Source organism: Bos indicus, chromosome 16 (assembly GCF_029378745.1).
Source record: "Bos indicus isolate NIAB-ARS_2022 breed Sahiwal x Tharparkar chromosome 16, NIAB-ARS_B.indTharparkar_mat_pri_1.0, whole genome shotgun sequence".
NCBI classification, from domain to species: domain Eukaryota; kingdom Metazoa; phylum Chordata; class Mammalia; order Artiodactyla; family Bovidae; genus Bos; species Bos indicus.
This window is the reverse complement of record NC_091775.1, coordinates 2,934,566-2,959,725: the sequence shown is the minus strand read 5'-3', so window position 1 is coordinate 2,959,725 and position 25,160 is coordinate 2,934,566. Positions and strand designations below refer to the sequence as shown.

Genomic DNA, 25,160 nt, shown 5'->3' with positions numbered 1-25,160 from the left:
CAAGCTATGTAATTTGCAGGGCCCTGTGCAAAATTCTGAAAGAGATGGGAATACCAGACCACCTGACCTGCCTCTTGAGAAACCTATATGCAGGTCAGGAAGCAACAGTTAGAACTAGACATGGAACAACAGACGGGTTCCAAATAGGAAAAGGAGTACGTCAAGGCTGTATATTGTCATCCTGCTTATTTAACTTCTATGCAGAGTACATCATGAGAAATGCTGCGCTGGAAGAAGCACAAGCTGGAATCAAGATTGCCGGGAGAAATATCAGTAACTTCAGATATGCAGATGACACCACCCTTATGGCAGAAAGTGAAGAGGAACTAAAAAGCCTCTTGATGAAAGTGAAAGAGGAGAGTGAAAAAGTTGGCTTAAAACTCAACATTCAGAAAAGTAAGATCATGGCATCCGGTCCCATCACTTCATGGGAAATGGATGGGGAAACAGTGTCAGACTTTACTTTTGGGGGCTCCAAAATCACTACAGATGGTGATTGCAGCCATGAAATTAAAAGACGCTTACTCCTTGGAAGGAAAGTTATGGCCAACCTAGATAGCATATTAAAAAGCAGACATTACTTTGCCAACAAAGGTCCATCTAGTCAATGCTATGGTTTTTCCACTGGTCATGTATGGATGTGAGAGTTGGACTGTGAAGAAAGCTGAGCACTGAAGAATTGATGCTTTTGAACTGTGGTGTTGGAGAAGACTCTTGAGAGTCCCTTGGACTGCAAGGAGATCCAACCAGTCCATTCTAAAGGAGATCAGTCCTGGATGTTCATTGGAAGGACTGATGCTAAAGCTGAAACTCCAGTACTTTGGCCACCTCATGCAAAGAGTTGACTCACTGGAAAAGACTCTGATGCTGGGAGGGATTGGGGGCAGGAGGAGAAGGGGACGACAGAGGATGAGATGGCTGGATGGCATCACCGACTCGATGCACATGGGTTTGGGTGAACTCCGGGAGTTGGTGATGGACAGGGAGGCCTGGCGTCCTGAGATTCATGGGGACGCAGAGAGTCAGACACGACTGAGCGACTGAACTGACTGACTGTACAAAATGAAAATGCAGGGCTTCCTTGTTCAAAAATTAAGACTTTCAAGATGCAACAGCAGAACATTAAACCAAACGTGTGGCCCTTCCAAGTGTGGGGTCTTATGTGACCACACAGGTCTCATGCCCTGAAGCTGCTTCACTCTGTGGACCTGGATGAAGAGCCTCCAAAAGGAGTTTCTAGATTCTGTGTGTTGGAATTGGAACCAGTGTTTCCTGTTTTTTTTTTTTTTTTAATTTATAACTTTAGATTGACATGTTTTCCACCATTATCGGACTTTCTTATCAGACCCAGTAATTTATGAGGAATTGCTTGAATTATTTACATTAATTATCACTGGACCACCCATTTATTTTTAAAAGTTTTGTGCCTTCATTTTATTGTTAGGCAAAATCGATTTGCATGAACCACTCTCATGAGAAGAGCTGAAGATAACGTCTCTTTCTGTTTTGGTGGCATCGAGCCCCATGCAGGACTGTAGTTGCCCCCCCAGGGATGGAACCCAGGTCCCCTGCAGTGGCAGCACGCAGTATTTATTTTTGGCTGCATCAATTTTTCATTGTGGCACATGGGATCTTCTTTAAGGTGCACGGGCTTCTCTCTAGTTGTGGCGCTTGGGTTTAGTTGCCCCATGGCATGTGGGATCTTAGTTCCTGGACCAGGGATGGAACCCATGTCCCCTGCCCTGGAAGGCTGATTCTTGATCACTGAACCACCAGGGGAGCCTCTGTCCTTTTTCTTTTTAACTTGGATTAATTTTAGACTTACAGAAAAGTTGCAAAGATAGGCTTACCAGTTTCCATATATCCCCCTTCCATTTTCCCCTAATGTTACCATCTGTACCATAACTCCAGGACAATTATCAGAACCCCCAAAATTAACATTGTTGCAAGACTACTAACTAAAGACCTGACAGTGAACAGTGAAGGCGCTCAGCCATACATATACTGTATCCGTTCTCCCCCAGACCCCTGCCTCCCATCCAGGCTGGAACCTAACTTTCAGCAGAGTTCCATGTGCTATACAATAGGTTTCTGTAGGTTATCCATTTTAAATATAGCAGTGTGTACATGACCTTCCCCAAGTCCTTAACTATCCCTACCCCACACACACCCTGCAGCCATGAGTTTGTTTTCTAAGTCTGTATTTTTCTGTTTTGTTAAGAAAGTTCATTTGTATCATTTCTTTTTAGGTTCCACGTATAAAGGATGTCATATATTTTTCCTTCTCTGTCTGACTCACTTCACTCGGTATGATGCTCCATCCCTAAGTCTTTTTCTTATTTTAGGATCCTGTCCAGGACCCCACATTGTACTTGCTTCTTTCTCCCTGTGCAGTCTAGTGCAGTCTGTAAAAGCTCCTAGTCTTTCCTGATTTCTCATCGTTGACTGTTTTGAAGAGTACTAGTTAGTTCTGTTGTCAAAGGTGCCTCAATTTGATGTTTTAGCATAAGTAGACTGAATATTACAGGTATGATGGGCACCCTCAGTGAATTATATCACAGGTTCCTGATGTTATGCAGCTTATTACTGGTGATGTTAACATTTATCACTTAAGGTGATTTCTACTGAGCTTCTCACTGTAAAATCACTCCTTCATTGTTAATAAGCATCTTAAGGTAGACATTTTGAGAGTATGCAAATGCTGTTTCTTCTCAAACGTCTGCGCGTATCACTCATTAAAGGAACTAGTCTGCACCAACTACCAGTGTCTACCTAATGGTGATAGTTTCTTTACTTCTTTTTAAGACTGTATTTATTTATTGGCTGCACTGGGTCTTTGTTGCTTCGTGGGCTTTCCCTAGGTGTGGGGAGCAGGGGCCACTCTCCAGCTGTGGTGCTCAGGCCTCTTACTTGGGCGGCTTCTCTGGTTGAGGAGCCAGCCCTCAGTAATTTCCATCATGGGCTGAGTTGCCCCCAGGCACGTGGAACCTTCCCGGGCCAGGACCAGGGATCGAACCCATGTCCCCTGCATTAAGGTGGATTCTTAACCACTGGATCACCAGGAAAGTTCTATAGTTCTTTTTGTCTTCAGGCTTCTGGTATCCAATCAAGATGCTGTTTCCCAGAATTCATGTTAGTTCTTTTCTTCCCACCCTTTTTAGCGTGGCTGTTACTGCTTTATGGTAGGCTCGTTGTTAGTACTTTTACTCCACTTGGGTTCTCTCCACCTCCTAGTTGGCTTTAGTTTATTTGGGGGTATGTGATACACCACTGTGGTTCTAAGGGTCAGAGTCATACAAAAACACACTATCACTACTTCCTCACGTGCGTTACTCATTCACGTTTACCTCCCCCCAACTTCTTCCATTCTCTTCACACCTGCTCCCCATAGGTAACCAGTCCCCTTAGATTCTGATTTATCTTTTCTGTATTTCTTTACACACAGATGGGCAAACGTAGAATGTTCTCTCGAATTCCTTTCTTTCTTAGGGCAGCATCCTAAAGATAAACCTTTTGTGCTTTGCGTTTTTCTTTTAGCAGTATGTTTTGGCAACTGTGTTTTGTGTGTGTGTGTGTGTGTGTTAGTTGCTCAGTTGTGTCCGGCTCTTTGAGACCCCATGGACTGTAGCTCGCCAGGCTCCTCTGTCCAAGGGGATTCGCCAGGCAAGAACACTGGAGTGGGTTGCCATGCCCTCCTCCAGGGGATCTTCCCAGCCCAGGGATAGAACCCAGGTTTCCTGCATAGCAGGCAGATTCTTTACCAGCTGAGCTACCAGGGTAGCCCATTTTGGCAACTATTTTGTATCAGTTCACAGAGTTCTTTCTCATTTTTAAAAATTGAAGTGTTATCTACTTGTTTTTGTCTGTGCTGGGTCTTCACCACTGTGTGGGCTTTTCTCTGGTTGGCAACTGGGGGCTCCCCCGTGCCGGCTCCTCTTGTTGCTGAGTACCCTCTGCAGGCGCTGGGGCCTCAGTAGTGCATGTGGGCTCAGCAGCTGCGGGGCACAGGATCAGTGGCTCCATGGCATGCGGGATCTTCCTAGATCAGGGATTGAACCCGTGTCTCCTGTATTGGCAGGCGGATTCTTCACCACTGAGTCACCAGGGGAGCCTCATTTATTTTTTTTATTTTATCCACACCATGAAGTATGTAGAATCTTAGTTCCCCAACCAAGGATTGAAACTGTGCCCCCTGGAAGTGCAGTCTTAGCCACTGGACCGCCAGGAAGTCCCCTTCCTCATTTTTAAAAGTAGCTGCTGAGTATGCCATTGCATAGTATGCCACGAATGTAGGAGCACTTATGTGCTTAGTGACTCAATCGTGTCCAGTTCTTTGCAACTTATGGACTGTAGCCCGCCAGGCTCCTCTGTCCATGGGATTCTCCAGGTAAGAATACTGGAGTGGGCTGCCATTCCCTTCTCCAGGGGATCTTCCCAACCCGGGGATTGAACCCAGGTCTCCTGTATTGCAGGTGGATTCTTTGCCACCTGAGTTATCAGGGAAGCCCATGAAGACTTGGGTGGTTTCCAATATTTTGCAATTACACACAGTATGTGTATGTGTATTTTTCCATTGTCAGAGGATCGTCACAGATCACTCTCCTCTTCCAATCCTTCCTTTCTTTAGGAACTGGGCGCTGTGCTAATGTTACTGTCCATAAAATGTTTTCTTTCTTAGCTCTCCCTTTGAAGTCTGTAATCTCTGACAGTAAGCATAGATTGTGAACAGGAGTACTTTCTGAGCCTTTCTGAGAAAGTCTTCACTCTTTGTCTCAGCCAATAATTTGGCTGAGCCTTGTACTACAGTAGTGGTTCTCAACTTTGTCTGAACATTAAAATCACCTAGGAGTTTTTTAATATAACATGCCTAGGAGTGTTCTAGGTAGGTTCTGTAATGAATGCAAGATCTCTGGAGTGGGACTCAGGCACCTATATTATTTTGAAGTGCCCAAGAAATTCCAGTGTGTGGCTAAAGTTGAGAACCACTGGTTATATCCTTGAAATGTTACAATATTCTCCTGACCCTCACCATACTCCCTGTGATTTGAGCCAGCTGCAGAACATACTCTGGCTGATCAAGAGGTGCTCCACTCAGAGATTTCCTGATTTTTACCTGGAAAAGAGTTAAACACCTGCTGGCTTAACTTCAGGAGGATCTGTCAAAGCCTTTAATGAGGGCCTAGCTAAAAAAAAATTCTTTCTTACATACAATCTGAATGACTGGTACAAGTTGCTTCAGGGTGAGAAGGAAGAATATTAAATTTCCCTCTCTCTCCTTCAACACACAAATCTGGGTACCTTCCTTTGCAGTTGGTAGTATTAATACCACTTTGTAGGGAATTTCCTGGCAGTCTAGTGGTTGGGACTTTACACTTACACTGCAGGGGGGCAAAGGTGTGATTTCTGGTTAAGGAATTAGGATTTCGCATGCTATACAACTTGTCTGGGGGAAAAAAAAAGATTTTGTAAAGCAAAAGTCTATCAGTAACACTTTCATCAAAGCAAAGATACTACAAGTATAATACACCTGATTATCCCATCTTAGTTATTCTTAGTGTTAAGAAACAAACCCACTGCTAAATAATTATGAAAGTGAAAGTGAAGTCGCTCAGTCGTGTCCAACTCTTTGCCACCCCATGGACAGTAGCCTGCACCAGGCTCCTCTGTCCATGGGATTTTCTAGACAAGAGTACTGGAGTGGGTTGCCATTTCCTTCTCCAGGGAATCTTCCCGACCCAGGGATCGAACCCAGGTCTCCCGCATTGTAGCCAGACGCTTTACCATCTGAGCCACCAGGGATGAGATACAATCAAATGTAAGAAACATCTCTATTTCAGAGATATTTAAATGTGGGAAAGTATACACATTAGAATTCGTGAAATACAGATCTTTAGCTTAGACTTCTCTGAACTTCATGTCTATAGGGTCATTTGAATTTCTCACAGGCTCCTCAAGCCTAACGTGGCCCACTGGGGTACTCTTCACCTACATTACCAAAGCTATTCCTTTCCCTACATTCTCTATTTTGGCAAAGCAAACCACCAAATTAGAAACATGTAATTTATACTGATGTTGGCAAGGCAGCGCCGAGCCGGGGCATGAAGCTAGATCAGGAATCCTAGCCACCAGTGAAAAATGCATTTATTATGGAGGCCGAAACTGTAAATGCAGGTACAAATTTATCATTCGAGACATCACACAAGTGGGACAGCACTCAGAGAGATGTTTTAACGTGGTGACCCAAGGACAAAGGAGCAGATGAAACCGAGGAGGGTCTTGGAATGCAGGATGGGAAAAACCAGACCCTTATCATCTTTCCCTCCCCCATGCTGTGACTATTAATGGATTTCAGGTCCTCCTGAGCAGTATAACCTGTCTACCTGCCACCCCACAGGGAGGAGGTATCTGCCTTACTCGACCCCCACCCAGTATACAAGCCTCATCCCATCCCCTAATGCCCCGAAAGACCCCTATCCCACTCCCTGTACCCTGGCTATAAAAGTGGACTAAGGACCCTGTTCAACGTCGGTTCTCCCTTGAGCTGGCCCGCTATTCTAACAGCGTCTCCCACTCTAATAAACTTTATTTCCCTCTCATTCTGTCTCATGTCTGGAAATTCTTTTCCAACCCGAGCCCAGGCCACGACAGTTAAGACAGAAGCAAAGCAGAGACGCACACCCAGAGAGAAAGGGTGTGGGCATCTCCACTAGTGAGGAGGGGCACGGTAAAGAGGCAGTTAGGTCTTTACAAAGGGCAGTTCTGTTGGGTCTTTGTCTTCCTTCTGGGCAATCATCTGGTTTCTCTTCCCACACCTGACCTACCTGGGACCCTCCCCTGGGTACACACGTACCCCTCAGCCAATATGGATCTCGAAGTGCAGGTTTCTGAGAGGAGCAAGGTTCATTATGGCCTGGCAGAATCTCTTGACTGTGGACCCACAAGGAGCCTTTCTGCAAAAGTATAGTGTCTCCCTTGTCCAAAAGGAGCGGGGAGTGGAGACCCCTTAATTCTTTACTCTAACAGGGTTTCGCCCCTGGGTCCTTGCCGTGACTATCACCTTAGGTATTTACAAGATTCAAACACTGGCTGTATACCCTGCTTCTGTTGTTACTTCCATTTCAGAGGGTAAACAGGAAGCTGACTGTAAATATGCCTTAACTGGAGCCCACCTATCTTTCAGCCCAAGAAATGCTAACAGTTTTAAGTATCCAGCCTGGAGCCTACTTCTTCATGCCCCCATGAAATGTAAGCAGCAGGCCAGTTGTAAATGCCTAACCTGGAGCCCATCCATCTCCTACAGCAACACCAGCCTACTGACCTCCTATTACTTTCCACATGCAAGATGTCCTTCCCATTTGGTCAGTTCTGTCTGGTACCTTGCTCTTGAATGCATTGCCTTCTCTTTCCTCCACTGTGACTCTAAGTCTTCCTCATTTCTACAAAATTACTACAGTAATCTCCTGACTACTCTCCACCCCTCTAATCAATCCCTACTCCACACTGTCCTTATTTTCTTTCTTAAACATCAATCTGATCAGATTATTCCTTGCCTAAAAATCCTACAAAATGAATACTCCATCCAAAAAATAGGTGAAGGATATGCACAGGTCACCTCACAGAAGAGGAAAATACACATCTGTACATGTGAAAAACTGATGATCATCCTCATTAAGAAATAAATGTAACCATGACATTTTTTCACCTATCCCCAATTGGCAGTTTCAGAGGACAGGTTAATAACAAATGATCACAAGGGTGTGCAGAAATACTCCTACAGTCATTGTTAATAGTAAAATATTTTGGATGACATTTGTTTTGGATATGTGAAGGAATGCAAGCTGCCTGTTAAAAACCAAAATCCAACCCACTAAATTTGAAGATCTAATTGGCATTATTAAACTAGATGGGTAACATCCCATCTAGTAAACAGAAGGGCACTCCGGAAGACGGTACAGAACAGAAAGAAAGGGAAGTCGCTCAGTCGTGTCCTACTCTTCGCAACCCCATGCACTGTAGCCCATCAGGCTCCTCCATCACTGAGATTTTCCAGACAAGAGTACTGGAGTGGGTTGCCATTTCAGAAGCTTCTTATAGGAAGAAGGGTGGGGTAAGGGAGCTATTAGCAGAAGAAAAGAAAAGATTATTTTTAGGCCAAGAAACCTTCTTTCAGGGAGGAAGGAAGTGGCAGGGGTTTTATCATGCAGATTGCTCCTTCAGGGGGAGTTTAGGGTGGAGACAGGAGTGGAGAGGGCCCAGGAGAGAATAACTTGGTTGGTGCTAACCAGAAAACTTCAGATAAGCCGATAAAGACTTTATGGGGAAGGCAGAGACAGCACTCAGGTCAGGTATTAGATCTAGATTTGGTTATCTGCGGCTCTAGTGACGTTTTTGGGTTCGTGGTTTTTTCTTTAACATGTCTAATTTCTTGCCTCAATTACTGCACTTGGTCAAATGGGATCACTAGCTACCTTAACGGGCTCAAGGAAGTGAGATAATTTAGGGGAAAGTAGTAATAGTTAACATTTAGTAAGCATTTGCTGTTCTAAGTATTTCATATGTGTTAACTCATTTAATCTTAACAATAATCCTGTAAGCACCACCCCCATTTTACATATAACAAAACTGAGGCACAGAGGACAAAATACTGCCCAAAGGGTAAAGTCAGGACTAAGAGTGAAGCTGAGATGACTGGTTTTAAATCTACTTAAGAGGATCTAGCTTCAGTCCTTTTTTTTTTTTTTTTTGCTGCCAACTTATGCCCATCTTTGCTTTTTTTTTTTATGATTGCCCACAACATCCACAAAGTTCGTTTATATAGAATTTGCCCGTTCGCTAGTTACATCAACCGTTCTTCTGTCGTTGCTTCGGGTATCTCATTACAGCCTTGCCTGGTTGAGCTCCAGGGAACGCAGTCACCTCTCATTCCCCCTCACTTTCGGCGTCCTGGCGAACGCTGGGTACACTGTAGATCCTTGGATAAATGCCATTGGACGTTTCTGTGGGATCGACGACATACCTTTACAAACGTGAAATAACTTTCCCAGACTGAGACAGGTACCCGACAAGCAGCGCGCGCAGGGACTGAGTACCGCCCTGACCGCCGTGAGACCCACCGCAATCTCGGGGACCGACCTGTCCCGCGGGCTCCTTTACTTCAACGGCGCCCAGCCGGAACCTTTCAGCCGCGGCAGAGGCACCCCGCCGGAACGGCGCGCGGAGCACACAGCGAGGGCGGGTGAGTCCTCTAAGTTTGTGCCTGAACCCTCTAACTCACTTACCTCGAGCCTCGGAGGGACAGCCCAAAACTCTGGCACGTGGAAAAAGCCGAGTGACAACAGCATTTTCGTTCCTTAAAAAAATACCACAGTCAAGTGGTTCCGAAGGCGGTCCGTCTTCTTTTTGGTTAGGCATATTCGTGGATAGCCCGCCGGAAACGAAGGCGGAAGCGAGGGCAGGCGGCGGAAGCCGCGGGGTCCTCTGAGGCAGGGAGTCTCCGGGGCCTGCGCCGGCGCTCTGCGGCGCCCCCAACTCGGACGCGGGCTTCGCGGGCGGGCGCGGGCGCGGGTGTCGTCGCTGAGCCGAGGCCGGGCGGCCGGAGTCCTCAGGCATGAACCTCGAGTTGCTGGGTGAGGAGGGCTGTGGCTGGGTCCTGGGGAAGCTTCGGTCCTGGAAAGGAGGGGCCCAGGCGGAGGGGACGCGCCTGCAGCCTCCGGGACCCGGCTCTGGACGGATCTGTGGGCGCCTCGGTCAGGAGCGGCGACTGGAGCGGGAAGCCGGGCTTCTGCCCGAGCGGAGTGCGTCGTTCTCCTAGAGCGCGCTTTGCAGTTCAGTTGTGGAAAGACAGGGACAGGTAGTTTGCGAGTTACTTTCGAATACAGGGATCCCAGGTGCTGCAGGAGCCCAGAGCAGGACCAGAGTTACGTTGGGGCGGGAACCTAGGAAGGGAGGCGAGGCTCTGAGCACTTGTCAGGGTTTGGTGAAACATGGGTGCTTAAGGAGGGGAACTTGTGTGTCTTCTAGTAGCAGTGCCTCACTGAGTAAATGAAAAACTCTCAGAGGCTGCTGACCTGAAGGCGCTAAGCAAGTAAGTGGCACAGTTGGCACTGGAGTCCAGCTGTCTTGACTTTCTGTTTATGTTACTTACCAGGGACGTTGTGTAAAACACTGAGCAGTGAGCTGGAAGGACGTTTTCTTTTGTCACTCTCTCTGATTCATTGGGTTTTCATCAGGTAACGTTAAGCATCATAGCCCAAGGATGTCAGGTTTTCAAGAACTTCTCAGTGACTTGCTATGTTTGTTTCTGTTTTTAAAAAAATTAAATTCAGAAGATACGCTGACAGCCCTAAAGCGTTTTAAGGAATGGTTTTTGCTTTTAAGGGCTTCCCTGGTGTCTGAGCGGTAAAGAATCCGCCTGCAATGCAGAAGACTCAGGTTTGATCCCTGGGTAGGGAAGATGCCCTGGAGAAGGAAATGGCAACTCACTTAAGTATTCTTGCCTGGGAAGTGCCAATCCATGGGATCACGAAAGAGTCAGACACGACTGGCCACTAAACAACAACAGCAGAGGGCTAAGAACATCTGAAAGAGGGGAGTGAATATCTTTGGGGCAGAGCAAGACAGGTCAGAGAAGGCAATGGCACCCCACTCCAGTACTCTTGCCTGAAAGTCCCATGGACAGAGGAGCCTGGTGCGCTGCAATCCACGGGGTCGCTAAGAGTCGGACACGGCTGAGCGGCTTCACTTTCACTTTTCACTTTCATGTATTGGAGAAGGAAATGGCAACCCCCTCCAGTGTTCTTGCCTGGAGAATCCCAGGAACGGGGGGGGGGCCTGGTGGGCTGCTGTCTATGGGGTCGCACAGAGTCGGACATGACTGAAGCGACTTAGCAGTAGCAAGAAAGGAAATCTAGAAAGAAAAACAAAACCTGTGGAGGATTTGGAGTTTTGAGTGGATATTTAAGACTGGCAAAATGTTGAAAATATTGGGAGGAATGCTTCTTAGGAATATGTTTGAGCTAAGGTGTCAGTGAAATGAATCCCGAAGATATTTTCCTGCTTGGCCAGGTTGTGGATGCTGTGAATAACGTGAGAAGGTGAAGAGACCGGGTTGTTGCTTTCTGGTCTTTGGAGGCTCTTGAATGCCCAGCTGAGAAGTGTTGCTTTTTAAGGAAAGTAGAGCAGATGCATTAAAGGGTTTTGACCTGCTAAGTAACTCAGTCAGACCTATCTTTAAAAAAAGATTTATCTGACAGCAGTGTGGGGTGGAAGTCTTGGAAGTTGTGAAACCAGCTTGGAGGGCTAGAGTAGATGAGGGATACAGAAGATCTGAACTAGAAAATGGGAAGAAAAGACACAGAGAAAGTAGAGTTGACAGTTTGAAAATTGATTGCATATCATGGTGATGGTGGTGCTGGTGGTGAGGAAGAGAGTGAAGTGAAAAATAATGGGAATCGATAATGGTGCTGTTCCTAAACATTTAAGAACATCTGGAAAAGACAATTAACATTGGGTATGTCAAGTGTTGACGTGGGATTTAGGAGAGAGGTTTGTACTTAAGAGAGAGATTTATAATACTCCTGCTGCTGCTGCTGCTAAGTCGCTTCAGTCGTGTCCGACTCTGTGTGGCCCCATAGACTCCCATAGGCTCCCCCGTCCCTGGGATTCTCCAGGGCCTGAAGAACACTGGAGTGGGTTGCCATTTCCTTCTCCAATGCATGAAAGTGAAAAGTGAAAGGGAAGTCAGTCGTGTCTGATTCCTAGCGACCCCATGGACTGCAGCCCACCAGACTCCTCTGTCCATGGGATTTTCCAGGCAAGAGTACTGGAGAGGGTTGCCATTGCCTTCTCCAATAATACTCCTACGAGTAAGCTAATCAAAACCTTGTGGGTAGATGATAAGACCCAGGGAGAAAGTGGGAGGGGAAGAAAAGGAAACTGCGGAGGACAGATTCTTGGATGGTAATCTATGTCTCAAGGAGAAGAGGAGGAATAGATGATAATATATCTGCTAACAGTTACGTACTGCTTACTGTGAGCTCGGCCTCATCTCAAGTGCTTTTCATATATGTATTCATTAAAGGTAAAAGAGAATAGGGGTTAGTGTGGCAGCTTCCACAGAAGCAATTGTGGAGCAGTTGAGGCTCAGAGCTGAGAAAGCGCTGCTCACTTTTTGGGCAACTTGGGACTCGTTAGCAACTTGAACAGAAACTAATTACAATTTAGGAAGATGTGGGAGATGGACTGGAGGCAGAGTTGATTCTTATTTTTAGAAACTTGGGGATGGAGGAGAGGTAGTAGGCGCATACCTTGAAGAGCAGAGTCGTAGGACGGAGTTTCATGTATAGGACAGAGGTCTCATGCAGGAAAACTTAGGAAGGAACAGTAGCATTGGAAGGTTAGACAGTGTAGAAGACTGACTGGACTCAGGATATAATTCTCTATGGGAATGACTGAATTTTTTACAGTGAGAAAGTTAATTATTGCAGATAAAAAGGAGGAAGGAACAGAAGTGATTGTGGGAGCATGCTAAAGCATATCTGGCCAGATAAAGGAATGATAATGTGTTCTTAATATGGACTTTCAAATACTTTTACCTCTGCAACCACTTTCTTTCTTTAAAAGGAATGTATTTATTTATTGGGCTCTGCTGGGTCTTAGTTGCAGCGTGTGGGATCTAGTCCCCTGGCCAGGGTTCAAACCCAGGCCCCCTGCATTGGGCGCACTGAGTCTTAGCCACTGAGGCCTTGCAGTGTATTAGGCAGTATGCGCTAGAGATAAAATTTAAGTAAGAGTTTTTCAAACTTAAGTCAATTCACAATAAGAAATATATTTTGTCATAACCCATTATATATACATGTAACTAAGTTTCCCACAATGATACTGATTGTTGTTTTGCTCAGTGGCCTCTGGTATCTTCTGTTCTAATCTATTAAAGAACTTGTGTGGCTCACTGAATGGTTTATCCATTTGTGGTGGATTGGGTCCTAATGTTTGATAAACCCTGAAATAAGATACAGTTTCTGCCCTGGATAGATACGCAGAACTAGGAGGAGAGGACTTCCTTGTAGCTCAAATGGTAAAGAATCAGCCTGTGATGCAGGAGACCAGGGTTCAGTCCCTGAGTTAGAAAGATCCTATGGAGACGGGAATGGCAGTCCACTTCAGTATTCTTGCCTGGAGAAGTCCATGGACAGAGAAGCCTGGTGGGCTACAGGGCATGGGATCAGAAACAGTTGGACACGACTGAGCGACTGACGTGCACACAGGAGGAGAGGGGTGTAAACGAATGACTGTATGATATCGAACCAAAATAAATGGTAGGAATCCATTATGGGAATCCAGCTGAAAGAGCAGTTAATTCTGCGTTGTTGCGGCCGCAGTAGAATTTGGGGATGATTTTATAGCAGAAGCGTTGTTTAAGTCAGACAGTAAAGATGGAGTAGGATTTTTCCAAAGGGAAAAGATGATGAAGGTGATTACCAGTGCAGAGAACAGTGGGGGCAAGCTTGAGGCATGGACATGTGATGAATACTCACATGCTGGTAGCTTACTGCTGGTGCTTAGGGTGGATTATGCCAGATTCTGTCCCAGGTGCTAATGGGGAGTTAAAGGTAAAATGGTAATAGTGGTAGGGGCCAGATTATTGCTTTCTAAAATTATGCTTAGGATTTTAGTATATTGTTTATTTTTGATTGATTCTAACAATCATAAATTGTTTAGATTTTTGAGCAGGTAAGTGATGTGGTGAGATTTGGGGCTTAGAAAACAGGCAGCTTTCTTAAGGATTTGTAAAGGTAGCAGCTTTGTTAAGGATTGATAATGGAGGCCAGACTGGAGCCAGGGAAATGTAGTAATTGCAGCAGCCATGGTGTCAGATTAGGTTGCGGTAAGATCAGTTATTTAGCCACCTGCAAGTTGCATTTCTCTAAAAAGAAATGGTGCTGACTCTTGTCATCACCTGTTAGATTGAGGAAGTGGAATGGAAACTGCTACTCTGGACCTAACTGTTACAGTAGGGAAGAATTAGTTGGCAAGTCCAAAATACTTGCAGTGGGAGAAAAGGACCATGAACTTTTAGAGTTCCTGATACCAGGATTTTTAAAGAGGAAGGCGTGCAGCAATTCAGGGAATAGGTGTTATTCCATGTCATCAGACTGGGAGGAGGAAGTCTCTAAAGGCCCAGAAAGCAAAACGGCAGTTTGGAGAAAGGATTATAACTAGAAAAAAGACAGGAGGCCCCTGCAGGAACTGGTGTGCTCACACTGAAAGCAGTCTAAAGTCAGATTCTCAAAAAGAGAAGGGTGTGTTGCTGAAAGTGAGTGTGTGAGGGTGGCACCAGCTTTATTTATTTTTAAGTTATTGGCATATAGTTGCTTGGCACCACTTTTAAGAAGCATGCCAGGAGGGACTTCCTGGTGATCCAGTGGTTAAGACTTAACCTTCCAGTGCAGGGGTTACAGGTTCAATCCCTGGTCAGGGAGCTGAGATTCCACACGCCTCTCACCCGAAAACCAAGCAGGAACAATGGTCCACATCAAAAAAAGAAAGAATTGTAGGTAATAATTTAGAAAAAAGTTTCAGGAAAGCTAATGTGATCAAAGGCCAATACTGTAGAAATGAGGCGGCTTCATTATGTGGAGTGTGAAGGCAAGGAGGATGGCGGGCAGCGGGGCAAATGACGTGGTCACTGGACATTGCGAAGGAAAGTCCTTCATAGGGAGAGTTTAGGTAGGTCACTTAGCTCACTCCTCTCGGTTGAATTATTTTCCTTGGGCTTGAAGGAACTTGCATGTGGAATAGTGTTGAGGATCTTTGTGTCTTGGGGAGAGAAAAGACATGCAGAAATAAAGGAGATGGGCAAAATTTTGACTTTTAGTAAAGGACAGGTGAGTTTTGTAAATCATAGACTAGTAACCTTGAGGTCAAATCTGGGCAAGTTTATAGACTTTAGTGCACTTACAGTTAAGTACGGTTGCTTGGCCAGGTTCCAGTTTTGCCAGTTTTTCACTGTCAGTTTGGGAAATGACTTTTAATCTAAGTGTGAAATGGATTACAATAGTGCTCACTTAACAGTGAATGGAGAGGACTGACTGAGATAGCGCACAGAAAATCTCAGTACAGAGTTTGACACACAAGCATTTAGTAAGGGTAGCTGCTCATGATAAATGCACGTTTGAGCACTTGAAAGCAATAATAAGCCAGCATGAGTTCAAGTCTAGAAACTCATTAAATTTCTTTATGCATTTCAAATTAACAGATACAATAAATATTTATCACAACAGTGCAAACAATGCAAGTGTTTAGTTGCTAAAGCATGTCTGCCTCTGCGACCCCATGGACTGTAGCCCACCAGGCTCCTCTGTCCATGGAATTCTGCAGGCCAGAATACTAGAAGGGCTTGCCATTTCCTTCTCTGGGGCATCTTGCCAGCCCAGGGATCAAACGCACGTGTCCTGCATTTGCAGGCAGACTCTTTAACACTTACCCGCCTGGGAGGCCTATTCTACACATCAGGAGGTGACAGAGCTAATGACTTTTAATGCACTCATGTTAGATACACACTCATGGTATAAAATTATAACTGTAAGTGCTTATTTATTTGCTTATGTCTTTATTTGCCATGGCATGCGGGATCTTCATTCCCGACCAGGGATTGAGCTTGTGTCCTCTGCGTGAAGTGTGGAGTCCTAACTGCTGAGCCACCAGAGAATTCACTATAAATGTTTATTTTTTTGAAGTGATCTTTTTTCCCCCTGCCTCCTTTCTTTGTTGATAATCCCATGTATCTCCTTCTGTATTTTTCTCTCTGCGTATTCATATGTGTGTATATACACATGTTAACAAAAAAATGAGATTGGGTTATATATACTTTGTGTCTTTTTTCACTTAAGTAGCACAAATAAAAATTTTCAAGAGAATTAGTGTAATTTATCCATATTTGCCTGGGAAGTCCCATGGACCGAGGAGCCTGGCGGGTCACAAAAGAGTTGGACACGACTTAGTGACGACACGGCAACAGTCCGTGTTTGCGTACCGCGGTTCGTTCATTCCACTAATAATAACAGGCGTTTACCTTGTTTCTTGTTTCCAGTTGGCGGCAGGAGTTGGTTTTTTTGGGGGTTTTTTTGCAATCAAGAGCAATACTTTAAAAACCCTTGTCCTTATGTACATTGTTGTGTTTAGGTTTCCACTTGTAGGATTATTAAGATGAGGGATATTTTTGCTTCTAATAGATGCTGTCAGATTCCTTTTCCAAACTGCTATAACAATTCCCATTTTTATAGACAGTGACTGAAAATATTCCTTTATTCACATTCCGCCCCCAGCAAGTGCGCTGTCTGAATTTTCCTGTCTGATGGATGAGAGTGGCATCTCATTTTTCATTTGATTTACATTTCTCTGTATTTGATGTTTTCCTTTGTTTAGAGGCCATCTTATTTCTTCTTGTTTATTCATATTCTTTAGCCTTTCTTTTTGATTGTTTTTCCTTATTGTTGTATAGACTTGCTTTATAGTATAGATACCAACTCTCATCCGTCATCTGCATTGCCAGTTTTTGTAAGTCTTTTGTTTATGGGAACTTGTGCCATGCAAAATGTTCCAGTTTTTATATAATCAGATGTATTTCTCTCTTTCTTTTGGTTTTCTAATTTTGTTAAGGTCTTCCCCACCCTATATTATACATGGAATCTCTCAAATTTTTTTCTAAGATTTTTGACTTTAAAAATCACTAATTTACCTGAAATTTATTTTTATATGTGATATGAGAGAGGAATCGGAGCTATTTTTTCTTTCAGATGGATAGTTGTCCATCCATATAAAATAAATTCTCTGCTAAATTGAAATGTCATTTTTATCATATATCAGCAGCCTTGTAGTTCATTTAGAATTGCTTCTACATTTGTCTTTAATCCATCTGGAATTGCATAAAATTTATTAGTTTTTGGAGAAAGCCATTAAGCTTTTCTATCCCAGAATGCGTTGTAGATTGCCTTTTCACTTATTCATATTTTACAGTCTTAACTAAGATTTTATAGTTTTCTTCTCTATACTTGGCATGTCTTATTACATTTTCCCTTAAATATTGATGTTTGTAACTACTGTGAATGGAATTTTCCCCTTCATTTTCATTTCTGGATATTAATAGCCAATGTAGAGAAAAGCTATTAATGTTTGAATGTTTTCCTGATATAAAACCACCTTACCTTATTTTCTTACTAATTTGGTAGTGGTTTTTTAAATTAACATTTCTTCTGTTTTCTAGATATTGATACCAGAAAAGAGAAATAGTGTTATTTCCTATCTTAATGTTTAAACCAATTGTTTCATTTTCTTATTCCATTGGCTATTATTAGAAAGAGCTATTGAGTTTTAGCAAATTTTTTTTCAGTATCCACTCATAGGATTGTATGACTTAAACATTCTTGACCAGGGATATACATTGGAACGCATTGTCCTTTGGAACGAGTTCGGAGTGGGCTTGTTCCTCCCCTCCCCGCTCCCCTTGCTGTATGCCTTCTTATATGCCTTCTTATATGGTAGAATAATAAACTTTAGATTTTTTGTGTTTAGAATTTGATTATAGTTATTTACGTTGCTAGAAACTACTTTTCTGTAGAATTTATAGATGATTCATAAACCTTGTACCATTTATGTTCTTAAGTGAAAGAGACTTGTTTTCTTTTTCACCCATCTGTATCAGGTTTTGTTATTAGTTGTGTTGGTTTTATAAGACACTATATTTTTTCTGCTTAGAAATAGCTTGAGTAACATTATAATTATTCGTGCCTTGAGATTTAGGAGGAATAAACCATTAAAAAAACCATATGGCTCATAAAACCATATGGGCCTGCTGTCCTTTTTTTAATATTAAACATTAAAACATTTTTATTTTAATGACAGGTCTTTAACAACATTTAGGTGTGTTCTTTCCTCTTTGATCCAGTCAAGAATTTTTCTTCTGTAATCAGTTTTGGAAATACGTCTTTTGTTGTAAGAGTCATTCATGTTTTTTGAATTATCAAGTGTATTGTGAAGTTAAATCCAACTAGGGTTTATTTCTCCTTGGCAGCTGTATTTGGGGATCTTTTTTCCTCCACTCCATGGTCTTTAAAACCAAGCCCAGGAATCTAATTGTAACAGAATGTTAAATGTTAGATGGTGGGAGATGGAGGATGTAAAAACGGCCTTAAACCTCTGGGGGAAGTGGTTTTGTGCTACCATAACCCTATATCACTTTCTCTTTGTGTTCCTTTAGATTCCTTGTTACCGTCCTATTAACTAGGATGACCTTCAAAAAGGCTTCCCAGGTGGTAGTAAAGATAATAAAGAACTTGCCTGCCAATGCAGTTTTATCCCTGGGCTGGGAAGATCCCCTGGAGAAGGATCCAGTCTTCTTGCCTGGAGAATCCCATGGACGAGAGAGCATTGTGGGCTGCGGTCCATAGGGTTGCAGAGAGTTGGAAGTGACTGAAGTGACTTAGTGCACAGCACACAGACCTTCAAAAAAAGGGGGAAAAACCCATCCAGTGCATAAAACAAAAGTACAAAATCAGGAGTAGTCTGTGTTGAAGCATAATCATACATTAAAGTGGCCCAAGGATTCTGGATTCCCTCAGAATCTTTTTTGTTGTTGTTTTTGACCATGCTGCATGGCTTTCAGGATGTCAGTTCCCGGACCAGGGGATGGAACCTATGCCCCCTGCAGTGGAAGCGCTGGGTCAGAATCACTGGGGCCCCAAGCGAAGTCCTTTCAGAATCTTAAATATGGCTTTCCTTTCTCTGAACACAGCAAGTCATGCTCTGCTCCTTCCTGAGGACTTTGTAGTTTAAGATTGTGTTTTTTTTGTTTTGTTTTTAATTTTTAAATGAATATTCCTTTTTTCTCTTAATCATGTGAATATAGATCTCTATTATTGCTTTGGAAAGATATATAGGATATTTTGTTCATCAGTTCAGTTCAGTCGCTCAGTTGTGTCAGACTCCTTGCAACTCCATGAGCTGCAGCATGCCAGGCCTCCCTATCCATCACCAGCTCCCGGAGCTTGTTCAAATTCATGTACATCGAGTCGGTTTTGCCATCCAACCATCTCATCCTCTGTCGTCCCCTTCTCCTCCTGCCCTCAGTCTTTCCCAGCATCAAGATCTTTTCCAGTGAGTCACCTCTTAGCATCAGGTGACCAAAGTATTGGAGTTTCAGCTTCAACATCAGACCTTCCAATGAACACCCAGGACTGATCTCCTTTAAGATGGACTGGTTGGATCTCCTTGCAGTCCAAGTGACTCTCAAGAGTCTTCTCCAACACCACAATTCAAAAGCATCAATTCTTCAGTGCTCAGCTTTCTTTGTAGTCCAACTCTCACATCCGTACATGACCACTGGAAAAACCATAGCCTTGACTAGACGGACCTTTGTCTGCAAAGTAATGTCTCTGCTTTTGAATATGCTGTCTAGGTTGGTCATAACTTTCCTTCCAAGGAGTAAGCGTCTTTGAATTTCATGGCTGCAGTCACCATCTGCAGTGATTTTGGAGCCCAAAAAATAACTCTGTCACTGTTTCCCCTGTTTCCCCATCTATTTGCCATGAAGTGATGGGACCAGATGCCATGATCTTCATTTTCTGAATGTTGAACTTTAAGCCAACTTTTTCACTCTCCTCTTTCACTTTCATCAAGAGGCTCTTTAGTTCCTCTTCACTTTCTGCCATAAGGGTGGTGTCATCTGTGTATCTGAGGTTATTGATATTTCTCCCGGCAATCTTGATTCCAGCTTGTGCTTCTTCCAGCCCAGCGTTTCTCATGATGTACTCTGCATATAAGTTAAATAAGTAGGGTGACAATATACAGCCTTGACATACTCCTTTTTCTATTTGGAACCAGTCTGTTGTTCCATGTCTAGTTCTAACTGTTGCTTCCTGACCTGTATACAGGTTTTTCAAGAGGCAGGTCAGGTGATCTGGTATTCCCTTCTCTTTGAGAATTTTCCATGGTTTATTGTGATCCATGCAGTCAAAGGCTTTGGCATAGTCAATAAAGCAGAAACAGATCTTTTTCTGGAACTCTCCTGCTTTTTCAATGATCCAGTGGACGTTGGCAATTTGCTCTCTGGTTCCTCTGCCTTTTCTAAAACCAGCTTGAACATCTGGAAGTTCATGGTTCACATATTGCTGAGACCTGGGTTGGAGAATTTTGAGCATTACTAGCGTGTGAGATGAGTGCAATTGTGCTGTAGTTTGAGCATTCTTTGGCATTGCCTTTCTTTGGGATTGGAATGAAAACTGACTTTTTCCAGTCCTGTGGCCACTGCTGAGTTTTCCAAATTTGCTGGCATGTTGAGTGCAGCACTTTCACAGCATCATCTTTTAGGATTTGAAATAGCTCAACTGGAATTCCATCACCTCCACTAGCTTTGTTCATAGTGATGCTTCCTAAAGCCCACTTAACTTCACATTCCAGGATGTCTGGCTCTAGGTGAGTGATCACACCATCGTGATTATCTGGGTCGTGAAGATCTTTTTTGTACAGTTCTGTGTATCCTTGCCACTTCTTAATATCTTCTGCTTCTGTCAGGTCCATACCATTTCTGTCCTTTATCGAGCCCACCTTTGCATGAAATGTTCCCTTGGTATCTCTAGTCTTTCCCATTCTATTGTTTTCCTCTATTTCTTTGCATTGATCGCTGAGGAGGGCTTCCTTATCTCTCTTTGCTATTCTTTGGAACTCTGCATTCAAATTGGTATATCTTTCCTTTTCTCCTTTGCTTTTCACTTCTCTTCTTTTCACAGCTATTTGTAAGACCTCTCAAGACAGCCATTTTGCTTTTTTGCATTTCTTTTTCCTGGGGTTGGCCTTGATCCCTGTCTCCTATACAATGTCATGAACCTCTGTCCATAGTTCATCAGGCACTCTGTCTGTCAGATCTAGTCCCTTAAATCTATTTTTCACTTCCACTGTATAATCATAAGGGATTTGATTTAGGTCAAACCTGAATGGGTTAGTGGTTTTCCCCACTTCCTTCAATTTAAGTCTGAATTTGGCAATAAGGGGTTCATGATCTGAGCCACAGTCAGCTCCTGGTCTTCTTTTTGCTGAATGTATAGAGCTTCTCCATCTTTGGCTGCAAAGAATATTATCAGTCTGATTTCAGTGTTGGCCATCTGGTGATGTCCATGTGTCGAGTCTTCTCTTGTTCATACTGCATATTAATACAATACGTATGTTATGTGTGTTAGGTTGGTACCTAAATGTAATTGCGATTTCAGACCATGAATTTTAAATCATTAAAACTAGGCTCAAATACATCTTTATTAATCAAAATAGGAACCATTGCAATCACACAGTTTTGCCAATGAGAAAGAAGTAAGTTTGTTTATTCCTGTAGCGTAAAAACCCACGCGTTAGTGTTTGATGGACTCTTGGGAAGCTGTTTCTGCCTCCTGCTGGTTGTGGAAGTGTTTTCCCTGCAAAACGTTGAGATACTTGAAGAGGTGGTAGTGGGTTGGTGGGAGGTAAGATGAATATGACTGTTGAGGCAAAGCTCTGTAGCCCAGTTCATTCAGCGTTTGAAGCGTTGGTTGTGTGATGTGCGATCAGGCGTTGTCACGGAGAAGAATTGGGCCCTTTGTGTTGACCAGTGCCAGCTGCAGGTTTGGAGTTTTTGGTGCATCTCGTGGATTTGCTGAGCGTACTTCTCAGATGTAATGGTTTCACCAGGATTCAGAAAGCCGTAGTGGATCAGATGGGCAGGAGACAACCAAACAGTGACCATGACCTTTTTTAGGTGCAAGTTGGCTTTGGGAAGTGCTTTGGAGCTTCTTCTCAGTCCAGTCACTGCACTAAGCTGATCATTGCCCATTGTCCTATGAAATCCACTTTTTATCGCACATCACACTTCGAGAAATGGTTTGTTGTTGTGTAGAGTAAGAGAAGACAGTTCAAAACAATTGTTTTTTATTTGCAGTCCTCTTATGAGGCTGCAAAAAGCTTGTCAAGCTGTTTTATCTTTCCTATTCGCTTCAAATGCTGGACAACTGTCATTGTCAAGCTGTTTAGCAAACTTCAGCTTCGATGATCCTCTAAATTGGTGCTTGTCAGCTTCCGATGGCCTGCCACTGTGCTCCTCTTCTTCAAGGCTCTCATCTTCCTTTGCAAAACTTCTTGAACCACCGCTGGCATTGTATGTCCACTGGTAGTTCCTGGGCCAAATGGACTGTTGATGTTATGAGTTGTCTTTACTGCTTTATGAACTTGAATGAGAAAATTGCTAGAATTTACTTTTTGTCTAGCATCATTTCCCAGGTTTAAAAAAATATAAAATAAACAGCAGGTAATAAGTCATTAGTAACAAACAAAACAAATGTGCATTAAAATGATGTATAACATAACCATATTTAAGAATGTATTCCAGTATCGAATGCAAAGTTCAGCAATTCTAAACTGCAGTTACTTTTGCACCAACCTAATAGTATTTTATTTAGGAAACAAACCTTAAATATGTTAATGTTTCTATAAGCATAGAGAGTGGGAGTGAAAGTTGCTCAGTCGTGTCCAACTCTTTGTGACCCCATGGACTATACAGTCCATGGAATTCTCCAGGCCAGAGTACTGGAGTGGGTACCCGTTCCCTTCTCCAGGGGATCTTCCCAACCCAGAGATCGAACCCAGGTCTCCCTCATTGCAGGAGGATTCTTTACCAGCTGAGCCACAAGGGAAGCCCAAGAATACTGGAGTGGGTAGCCTATCCCTTCTCCAGCCGATCTTCCTGACCCAGGAATTGAATTGGGGGGTTGCAGGGAGGAAACCATCATTTTTTAATTACACATATTTTAGTACTTATATGTATTACTTAAGTAATTTTTAAAAAGTTCTTTCAAAAAAGCCTATCTTGATCTGGTTTCAGCTTTTCATTTCATTGTTGTCTTTAATATTTGAATGCAATCACACTAAAGTTTGGTACACGTTAGATAAATCAAAATGATGGCCTTTCTTGGCGGGGGGCAGTTGTTCAGCTTTGTACTCGTCTTTTAGTTTTCTTAATTTTAAGGCCTGATTTGTTTTGACTAGTTTTAATGTTTTCACTGTTTAGATTTCTATTAATTTTTATAAAGGATAAAATGTAATAAAATTTATTTTCAGATATTTAAAAATCAGCTTTTTGAAAAAATTGAAGTACAGTTGATTTACAACTTTAGTTAGTTTCAGGTATACGACATAGTGATTCAATATTTTTATAGATTATTCTCCATTTAAAGTTATTATGAAGTATTGGTTGTTTTCCCCTGCTGTACAATATCTCCTTAGAGTTTATTTATGCATAATAGTTTGTACCTCTCTCCCTGTCCTCTGTCCCTCTCTCCACCTGTAACAAATGGCAGCATTTTATTCTTTTTTATGACTGAGAAATATATTATTTCTTATATAAATATACATGTATATACATACACACACATACATATACATGTGCACACTTCCCATAGCTTCTTTACACATTCATCTGTTGATGGGCACTTAGGTTGCTTCTGTTATCTTGGCTATTGTAAATAATGCTGCTATGAACATTAGGTTGCATGAATCTTTTTGAGTTAGTGTTTTCATTAATTGCTGGATCATATGGTCAAAAACTAAAAATAGTAGTCTTATTTTTTTAAATGGAATCTTATTTGGATATCCTAAATGTAAACAGCTTTCTTGGAGCTGTAGTTCTGAGAGTATAGTTTAAGTATCACTGTAATAAAATATTTAGGTAGTAACATAAGTAAATATTGATAAAGTTGTTGCTGCATTAAACAAACTTCTGACAAGCAGGCAGTATCACCATACTGTAGCTCAGATGTTTATTCAGTTCAGTCCAGTCGCTCAGTCGCGTCCGGCTCTTTGCGACCCCATGGACTGCAGCACGCCAGGCCTCCCTGTCCATCACCAACTCCCAGAGTTTACTCAGACTTAAGTCCATTGAGTCTGTGATGCCACCCAACCATCCTCTGTTGTCCCCTTCTCCTCGCACCTTCAATCTTTCCCAGCATCAGGGTCTTTTCAAATGAGTCAGTTCTTCGCATCAGGTGTCCAAAGTATTGGAGTTTCAGCTTCAGCATCAGTCCTTCCAATGAATATTCAAGGTTGATTTCCTTTAGGATTGACTGGTTTGATCTCATTTCAGTCCAAGGGACTCTGAAGAGTCTTCTCCAACAAGCACAGTGCAAAAGCATCAGTTCTTTGACGCTCAGCTTTCTTTATAGTGCCACTCTCACATCCATTCATGACTACTGGAAAAACCATAGCAAATGTAATTTTGGCATTTACACATTAGTAATAAACATTTTTAAGAGAAAATTTACACTAATGTGTAAATGCCAAATTTAATATAGGAAAGAAGACATTCAGAGATGTGTGTATCAAAATGTTATTTGCTGAGGAAATTAATATAGAGAATTATGTGTTTAACCAACTACCAAATTGTGTTATAGCCTAAGTGCTATTGTTTGGACTGGAGATGAATCCTGTTGGTTGACTGCTGTTAGTGAAGGGTTTAAGAGAGTAGTTGGGATTTAAGATAACTTGACTGATTTGAGCTTTTAAAGTTTGTTATGTAAAAGTAACTGTAAAACACACCACTACATGTTTACATTAAAAACATTTTAATGAAAAATAACTATTTGCAAAAGAAAAAATATTCAGTGAGAAGAGAGGTATTGTTTTGCATTTTTACAAACCTGTTTAATGTTTGCCCAAATAGAAGTTGGCTGGATTCTGTATTCACAGTGTTTCACAGCTTGAATAGCATCAGTAGAACTTATTTGTAAACTTAAGAGATAATGAGAGTAAAGTCAAGTGCCATGTTGGTATGATAATGAAAGTCAGTGTGACCTCATGGAGTCCCTGCACAAGCCCCAGTTCCCACCCGCACTTTGCAGGCCACTCTGTACACAGTGCGCTGGAGGATTCTTGGTATGTTGCACATGTTCCATCAACTCTCTTTCTTTGTTTTGTTGCAGAGTCCTTTGGGCAGAATTATCCAGAGGTAAGAGTGTAATATTGTGATTTTAGAAACATGATAACTCGCTAGCTTTTATGTTTGAGTAGAGTGAAAACTACATTTTCATCTTTTTTTCTTTGATAATAGAAGCATTAAGTGTGATGATCTTTTGCTATAAAAATAACTAAAA

The 25,160-nt window shown here is 42.6% G+C and overlaps 1 protein-coding gene and 1 long non-coding RNA gene across 7 annotated transcripts in view; one reads left to right on the top strand and one right to left on the bottom strand.

Moving 5' to 3' along the window:
- Positions 1–8,796: 8,796 nt before the first annotated feature.
- LOC109570487 (uncharacterized) lies at positions 8,797–9,182 on the bottom strand. The gene is made up of 2 exons (XR_002182482.2): positions 9,114–9,182; positions 8,797–8,996 (listed from the first exon to the last, which is right to left on the bottom strand). It is a non-coding gene; the product is annotated as an uncharacterized lncRNA (long non-coding RNA).
- Positions 9,183–9,473: 291 nt separating this feature from the next.
- Positions 9,474–25,160, top strand: part of RBBP5 (RB binding protein 5, histone lysine methyltransferase complex subunit) — a 39,192-nt gene continuing 23,505 nt past the window's right edge. For 2 of the 6 annotated variants that reach the window (XR_011560701.1, XM_019976480.2), the window contains exon 1: positions 17,264–25,015. Coding sequence is in view for 5 of the 6 variants with exons in the window: in XM_019976480.2 (XP_019832039.2) it covers positions 24,839–25,015 (177 nt within the window). In the remaining variant the exon portion in view is untranslated. Of the gene's footprint in view, positions 9,627–17,262; positions 25,016–25,160 lie in introns of those variants that run through there. The other 4 variants (XM_019976478.2, XM_070767805.1, XM_019976477.2 and 1 more) reach the window with 3 other exon arrangements.